The sequence below is a fragment of the Artemia franciscana genome, unplaced genomic scaffold, assembly GCF_032884065.1.
Source record: "Artemia franciscana unplaced genomic scaffold, ASM3288406v1 Scaffold_1343, whole genome shotgun sequence".
Taxonomy (NCBI): Eukaryota; Metazoa; Arthropoda; class Branchiopoda; order Anostraca; family Artemiidae; genus Artemia; species Artemia franciscana.
Genome location: NW_027062798.1, coordinates 46,025 through 54,846, shown reverse-complemented (window position 1 = coordinate 54,846; position 8,822 = coordinate 46,025). Strand labels below are relative to the sequence as shown.

At 34.0% G+C, this 8,822-nt stretch overlaps 1 protein-coding gene across 4 annotated transcripts in view; it reads left to right on the top strand.

Annotated features, from left to right (window-relative positions):
* The window catches only part of LOC136042478 (integrator complex subunit 5-like), a 60,004-nt gene extending 52,465 nt beyond the window's left edge, over window positions 1–7,539 (top strand). For all 4 annotated transcript variants that reach the window (XM_065727438.1, XM_065727437.1, XM_065727439.1 and 1 more), the window contains one exon: window positions 7,221–7,539. In XM_065727438.1, the coding sequence (XP_065583510.1) occupies window positions 7,221–7,454 (234 nt within the window). In that variant the 3' untranslated portion in view covers window positions 7,455–7,539. The remainder of the gene's footprint in view (window positions 1–7,220) is intronic.
* Window positions 7,540–8,822: the final 1,283 nt, after the last annotated feature.

Genomic DNA, 8,822 nt, shown 5'->3' with positions numbered 1-8,822 from the left:
ATACTGAGTGGAGTAAAGTTCCCTCTTATTGCGAAATGAAGAGTTGATTTTGTACAATTATATTTTCAAACAGTTCGTGGTAACGAATGTGGTAACGTGGTAAGGAGCGACCCGGCTCAATAGTAAACGAAACTCTAAAAAACGGAATTTTGATGCTAAAAGATACATCAAAAGAATTAAATTTGTATGCTGATTCTAGATATATAAGTTTCATCAAATTTAATCTTTGTCATCAAAAGTTACGAGCCTGAGAAAATTTGCCTTATTTTGGAAAATAGGGGGAAACATCCCCTAAAAGTCATAGAATCTTAACGAAAATCACACCATCGTGTTCAGCGTATAAGAGAACCCTACAGCAAAAATTTCAAGCTCCTATCTACAAAAATGTGGAATTTCGTATTTTTTGCCAGAAGACAGATCACGGGTGCGTGTTTATTTATTTGTTTTTTTTTTTTAGTTTTTCCAGGGGTCATCGTATCGACCAAGTGGTCCTAGAATCTCGCAAGAGGGCTCATTCTAACGGAAATGAAAAGTTCTAGTGCCCTTTTTAAGTGACCAAAAAAATTGGAGGGCACCTTGGCCCCCTCCCACGCTCAGTTTTTTCCCAAAGTCAACGGATCCAAATTTTGAGATAGCCATTTTGTTCTGCATAGTCGAAAACCATATCAACTATGTCTTTGGAATGACTCACTCCCCCACAGTCCGTGGGGGAGGGGCTGCAAGTTACAAACTTTGTCCAGTGTTTACATACAGTAATGGTTATTGGGAAGTGTAAAGACGTTTTCAGGGGGATTTTTTGTTTGGGGGTAGGGTTGAGGGGAGGAGGCTATGTGGGAGGATCGTCTCTTGGAGGAACATGTCATGGGGGAAGAGAAATTCAATGAAAAGGGCGCGGGATTTTCTAGCATTACTATAAAAAAAACAATGAAAAAATAAAAACAAAAAAGTTTTTCAACTGAAAGTAAAGAGTAGCATTAAAACTTAAAACTAACAGAGATTATTACGCATATGAGGAGTTCTAAAAATACTTTAGCATAAAGAGCGAGATATTTCGGAGGAGATAAATACCTTGCTCTTTATGCTAAGTGTTTTTAGTAATTTCAACTACTTATTCCACGTCCTTTCTGATTGAGGGGTCATTCTTAAAGAATTGGGACACAACTTAAGATTTAGTTTAAAAGGCGAGGTATTAACGAGGGGACAAACCCCCTCATATGCATAATAGAAAATATAAGAGCATAAAAGTTTGTTACGCAAGTTAATTCTTAAGTTACGTATATTTTTTACTAATAAAAACTTTCGTTAAAAATTAAAAGTTCTAGTTGCCTTTTTAAGTAACCGAAAAATTTGAGGGCAACTAGGCCTCCTTCCCCACCCCTTATTTCTCAAAATCGTCTGATCAAAACTAAGAGAAAGCCGTTTAGCCAAAAAAAATTAAAATGGAAATTTCATTTTACTAATTAATGTACGGAGAGCCAAAATCAAAAATGCATCAATTCAAAAAGGTTCTGAAATTAAATAAAAAAAAACTAGTTTTTTAAACTGAAAGTAAGGAGCGATATTAAAACTTAAAACGGACAGAAATTACTCCGTATATGAAATGGGTTGTCCCCTCCGCAATCCCTTGCTCTTTACGCTAAAGTTTGATTCTTTGTCACAATTTTGCTTTTTAAAACAATTAAAAACTTTAGCGTAAAGAGCAAGGGATTGCGGAGGGAACAACCCATTTCATTTACGGAGTAATTTCTGTCCGTTTTAAGTTTTAATATCGCTCCTTACTTTCAGTTTAAAAAACTAGTTTTTTTATTTAATTTCTCTCGAAAAGAGAGCAAACTAACTTTAATCCTTTAATCTCTTTTAATCCAAGCATTGTTCTGCATAAATTAAAACTTAGGTTAAAAAAGAAATCAGCTTTGAGAAGGTCATGTCAAATTTATGGTAACCGTGGGTCTGCTATAAAGTTCACTAGAAGTTAATTTAAAAATAAAAACAATTTTTTTTCAAGTGAAAGTAAAAAGCGACAATAAAATTTAAAACTAAGAGAAATTATTCCGTATTTCAGAACGGCTGCCTGATCCTCATCCCTCTGCTTTTTATGCTTTTGAAAACTAAGAGAAATTATTCCGCATTTGAGGATGGCTGCCTGCTCCTCAGCCCTCTGCTTTTTGTGCTTTTTTAAACTAAGAGAAATTATTCCGTATTTGAGAAGGGCTTCCTGCTCTTCAGCCCTCTGCTTTTTATGCTTTTTAAAACTAAGAGAAATTATTCCGTATTTGAGAAGGGTTGCCTACTCCTCAGCCCTCTGCTTTTTAAAACTAAGAGAAATTATTCCGTATTTGAGAAGGGCTGCCTACTCTTCAGCCCTCTGCTTTTTATGCTTTTTAAAGTTAAGAGAAATTATTCCGTATTTGAGAAGGGCTGCCTACTCCTCAGCCCTCTGCTTTTTATGCTTTTTAAAACTAAGATAAATTATTCCGTATCTGAGAAGGGCTGCCTACTCCTCAGCCCTCTGATTTTTATGCTTTTTAAAACTAAGAGAAGTTATTCCGTATTTGAGAAGGGCTGCCTACTCCTCAGCCCTCTGCTTTTTATGCCTTTTAAAACTAAGAGAAATTATTCCGTATTTGAAAAGGGCTGCCTACTTCTCAGCCCTCTGCTTTTGAAGCTTTTTAAACCTAAGAGAAATTATTCCGTATTTGAGAAGGGCTGCCTACTCCTCAGCCCTCTGCTTTTTAAAACTAAGAGAAATTATTCCGTATTTGAGAAGGGCTGCCTACTCTTCAGTCCTCTGCTTTTTATGCTTTTTAAAGTTAAGAGAAATTATTCCGTATTTGAGAAGGGCTGCCTACTCCTCAGCCCTCTGCTTTTTATGCTTTTTAAAACTAAGATAAATTATTCCGTATCTGAGAAGGGCTGCCTACTCCTCAGCCCTCTGATTTTTATGCTTTTTAAAACTAAGAGAAGTTATTCCGTATTTGAGAAGGGCTGCCTACTCCTCAGCCCTCTGCTTTTTATGCCTTTTAAAACTAAGAGAAATTATTCCGTATTTGAAAAGGGCTGCCTACTTCTCAGCCCTCTGCTTTTGAAGCTTTTTAAACCTAAGAGAAATTATTCCGTATTTGAGAAGGGCTGCCTACTCCTCAGCCCTCTGCTTTTTAAAACTAAGAGAAATTATCCCGTATTTGAGAAGGGCTGCCTACTCCTCAGCCCTCTGATTTTTATGCTTTTTAAAACTAAGAGAAATTATTCCGTATTTGAGAAGGGCTGCCTACTCCTCAGCCCTCTGCTTTTTATGCTTTTTAAAACTAAGAGAAATTACTCCGTATTTGAGAAGGGCTGCCTAATTCTCAGCCCTCTGCTTTTTAAAACTAAGAGAAATTATTCCGTATTTGAGAAGGGCTGCCTACTCCTCAGCCCTCTGCTTTTTATGCTTTTTAAAACTAAGAGAAATTATTCCGTATTTGAGAAGGGCTGCCTACTCCTCAGCCCTCTGCTTTTTATGCTAAATGTGCACTTTCTGTCCTCCGTTTTTAAAAATAACTTCTCTAGTGCAAGACTCGTTGGAATGGAATAGAAAGTATTTCTCACAATATATCAAGAATGGAAGAACTTATTGATAAGAACTTAGGAAGAACTTGTCAAATTTAATTACTGTAAACCATGCAATTTTAAATCCAAATGTTGCGAAGGATAATCAGTTGCTGTTGGGTTGCACTCATAAATTTCTATAGCCTAGTACTATAAAGTTTTATTGTTAAGAGATGGGGGTTTAGGAGCCCCTCCCCTCATATAGAATAATTTCTGGTATTTTAAGTTTTAAACTCGGTGTTTACTTTTAGTTTGCATAAAATTTTGGCTATTTTTTTTATATGTTATGAGATCTATTATTTGTGATATGTATCACATGTGCCCGTACGTATGGCGAAGAAATTCAAAAAAAAATTAAAGCATTAAATAGAAAAAAGATGTGCCATCTTTGAACTTCACTTGTCTTTGAGCTTCCGATAAGCGAGATTGCGAGACTGGAGGATGTTCCCTCGTCTGATGGGACTTCGGGAGGGTTGGTTGGAAGGAGTCCCCTTGCATAGGGACCGTTCATCTTCTTGTAGTTGTGATGGAGTCGTTCACTGATGGAGAATTAACGTACAAAAAACTATTCCAGTGTTTAAAAACTGTCCTCTTTGCTTTTAGATTTCTTTTTAGTATGTTTTGTACGCGGATTTCAATATATTTTTTTTTGTGAAAAAGTGTCATTTTGACAGGAAAATAGTAACTTGTAATGATCATTGTTGCCAGATGCCCGGCATAAGATAGCGCAGCTATGAAAATGAAAATTTGCCGAAGTTACCATTTTTCATGCTAAAGTACGCCCTAGGTGTAATTTATGATAAATTTGCTTTAAATAATGTACTGATTTGAAAAATGGGTACGCACCCATCTTGGAAAAGTAGGTGCGCAAACCCACCATTTTTCAAGCTAAAATAGGTTTGAAGTTACCATTCTTCAAGATAAAATATGCCAAAGATGCAATTTATGATGAAATTTGTTTTAAATAATGTATTGGTTTGAAAAATTTGGTTTGCACCCATCTTGGAAAGGTCGATGCAAACCCACCATTTTCAAGCTAAACTAGACCTCCGTTGCCTGTGCAACGGGAAGTGTTGCAGCAACTGTTCCTTGTTCCTTAGGGCACAGTTGCGGAGCAACACGTGCAACTGTGCCCTACGGGACACAGTTGCGGAGCAACAGTCTCCATTATGTCCTTCAGAGGACATTTTTCTAATGCGGCTTCGATTGTTATCTTGAAGCATCTTTGATATGGTTCTATCTCGAGCTCCTACTAAACTGAGTTTGGTAAAATGTTTAGCTGGTCCAGAAATAAACGAGAAACATCAATAAAAGTTCTATATGAGTTCATAATTATTTTATCTCTAAAACGTTTACTTCCGAAACTAGGGCCGTCTTAACTTGACGCCAATTCGAAGTATTATGTTTCGAGACGCACATTTCGGGAATTATTTCGGGGAAATCTGAAAGAGATACGGAAATAACGTCTTGTAGTTTTCTGCTTAACTTTTGACGGTCTAAGCTAGGAAAATATAAAACAAACCAAATTCACCAAAAAATTTAAATTGCCCCGAGGGCATGACAAAACTTCCAAATAGAAAAACCCACAGAAGGAATTTTATTTCGGAGAAACTATTGTAAGCTCCAGGTGTTAGGAGATTGAGACCTGTCGAACCGCGTTGGAAAAAAAATTCTAGCTGGTCCAGAACAGAAGTTACCTCTAGAACGTCGAAACTTCGGAAATTATTTCTTAGAGAACGAAGCAACTTGGTATATAGAACACTTCACTTCTTCTTGCATACTTTTCATAGCACTACTCGATAAAAATATAAGAAACATCAAAATCGAAAATTTGAGAAAATTCCAAAAAAAATCGGAACGAGATGGACTTTTCCGGAATTATTTCCGGGAAATCTGTAAGAGCTACGGAATTTTGTGCTCCGGTTCTCGAAGAGACAAATGAAAGTTCTACATGAGTTCAGCATAACTGTATTTCTAACAAGTTTATTTCCGAAGCTAGGGTCGTCTTAACTTGACGCCAAACATCGAACGCAGTTTCTAAGAAAAAAACGGTTTTATTTTTTTTTATGGAAAACTGTTAGAAATTTTAGGAACTTCTCTGGAACTTTTTTACTCTGTTTCACGTTTCCCTTCCCTCTGAAAAATCTCAAATTTTTAACTCTTACCACTTCGGAGCTACAGGTCGCTGATCACGGTGAAAAAAAAAACAAAAAAAAAACTACGAAAGCAGTAGTGTTGCTCCGCAACACAAATACGTTTAAAGTTTGAAATTATCATTTTTCAATGTAAAATACGCCAAAGTTGCACACCATTTTCGAGCTAAAATACGTTTGAAGTTTAAAATTACCATTTTTCAATGTAAAATACGCCAAAGTTGCACACCATTTTCAAGCTAAAATACGTTTAAAGTTTGAAATTACCATTTTTCAATGTAAAATACGCCAAAATTGCATACCATTTTCGAGCTAAAATACGTTTGAAGTTTGAAATTACCATTTTTCAATGTAAAATACGCCAAAGTTGCACACCATTTTCAAGCTAAAATACGTTTAAAGCTTGAAATTACCATTTTTCAATGTAAAATACGCCAAAGTTGCACACCATTTTCGAGCTAAAATACGTTTGAAGTTTGAAATTACCATTGTTCAATGTAAAATACGCCTAAGTTGCACACCATTTTCGAGCTAAAATACGTTTGAAGTTTGAAATTACCATTTTTCAATGTAAAATACGCCAAAGTTGCACACCATTTTCAAGCTAAAATACGTTTAAAGTTTGAAATTACCATTTTTCAATGTAAAATACGCCAAAGTTGCACACCATTTTCGAGCTAAAATACGTTTGAAGTTTGAAATTACCATTTTTCGAGCTATAATACGCCAAAGGTGTAATTTATGATGAAACTTGCTTTAAATAATTTATCGGTTTGAAAAATTTTGTTTCCACCCACCTTGGAAAGGTCGGTGCAAACCCATCATTTATAAGCTAAAATACGTTTGAAGTTTGAAATTACCATTTTCAAGTTAAAATGTGGCAAAGTTTCAATTTATGATGAAATTTGCTTTAAAAAATGTATTGGTTTAAAAAAATTGTTTTGCACCCGCCTTGCAAAGGTGGGTGGAAACCCACCAAGCGTATTAATTCAAATACTTTTGAAGTTTGAAATTACCATTTTTCAAGCTATAACACGCCAAAGGTGTAATTTATGAAGAAATTTGCTTTAAATAATGTATTGGTTTGAAAAATTTGGTTTGCACCCACCTTGGAAAGGTCAGTGCATACGCATCATGAATAAGCTAAAATACGTTTTAAGCTTGGAATTACCATTTTTTGCCAAAGCTGCAACTTGATGAAATTTGCTTTAAATAATAAATTGGTTTGAAAAATTCGGTTTGCACCTATCTTGGAAAGGTCGGTGCAAACCCCCCATTTTCAAGCTAAAATACGTTTGAAGTTTGAAATTACAATTTTTAAGCTAATATACGCCAAGAGTGTAATTTATTATTAAATTTGCTTTAAATAATGTGTTGATTCAAAATTTTGGTTTGCACCCACCTTGAAAATGGCGCAAATGCGATGTGTCTATTAACACACTCGTAACATTCTTTACTTTTGTATATGTATAATTACAGGTAGCCGTACTTCTGAGAGACGTGTGGAGCTATATGCGTGAAAACGTTCCAAGTCCAGCCCTATTCAGCAAAGACTCTAATGGATACTTTTGGAGGGATTTTAAGGACTTTCATGTTGAGACGAGATATATTGAAAGACTACGATTAATTGTCCTATCGAACATAGACAAGCTTGGATATTTTTACAAAAGAATATTTGATGTTGAAGAAGGTGACCGAAAGATGATTCATTGAGGTTGCTTCGATTGGTTTAGTCCAAGATATGTAAAATTTTGTAGTTTTTTTTATAAATAATATTTTTTCTTTTTTTTATCATAAATCTCAATCACGAATTTTTTACTTGAGGATTTTTTGAAATATTAAAAAAACAAAAACCTATTAAAAGGAAAAAAATAATGGTGATTGACCATACGCATTTTCTCTAAAGAGAAGGTTTTCTTCTTCAATTTTTAAGAAGAATTTATTTTCAAGCGGATTTGGCAAGTGAATTACATGAAAAAACAAATGAAATGAAACGAGTCACCCTTGCGCCCAAAATCAAAAAGGATTTAAGGTGTGCTGATTAAAAATAGAATGTAGGCAGTGGAGTGCCTTCCCAAACGAAAAATCATTGCCATATAGATAGATATCCTATACAGTACGTATATCCTATATGTAATTATATGTAGTCATGTAGTACTATATGTAGTCAAATACATATCCTGAATAGCACATATATCCTATGTGTAGTCTATATGTAGTCATGTAGTACTATAATGTAGTCAAATACATATCCTAAATAGTACATACATCCTATATGTATTCATATGTAGTCTATATGTATCCATATATGTAGACATGTAGTACTATATATAGTACTATACTATATAGTAGTAGTAATGTACTATGTACTACTATGTACCATCCTAAATAGTACATATATCCTATATGTAGTCTATAAGTAGTCATATATGTAGTCATGTATTACTACATGTAGTCAAATACATATCCTAAATAGCACATATATCCTATATGTAGCAATATATAGTCTACATGTAGTCATATATATAGTCCTGTAGTACTATATGTAGTCACATACATATCATCCTGAATAGTGTCTTAGACCCTGCTGTCTCTTTGTTTATAATTAAAAATGAAATGAAAATTTTTGAAAGAAATGGACATTTTTTTTAATATTGCAGTGAACTCTACAGAAAAAAAGCTTTTTTGTACGAATAATCATTAAAGTCCCAACATTATGGCTTCGGAAGCGCATATCAGCGGTGATAGAAACGGAGGAAAAATAATTATCGTAAACAAATTAACACCTATATAAAAAGACGAGAAAAATAAAACAAAAGAAATTCAAACGTCACATAAAAAAAGGGAAAAATAAAAGAAACTAAAATTTTATAAATAATATATATATATATATATATATATATATATATATATATATATATATATATATATTATTTTTTTTATATAGAATGTGTATTTTTTCTCATCTTTTTATGTACGCGTTAAATTGTTTAGGGTTGTTTTGTTTTACTTAATTCTTTATTTTTCTTCTGTTTTAATAATGTGCACTCATAATATTTTGAACTCTATTACTATCTGTAC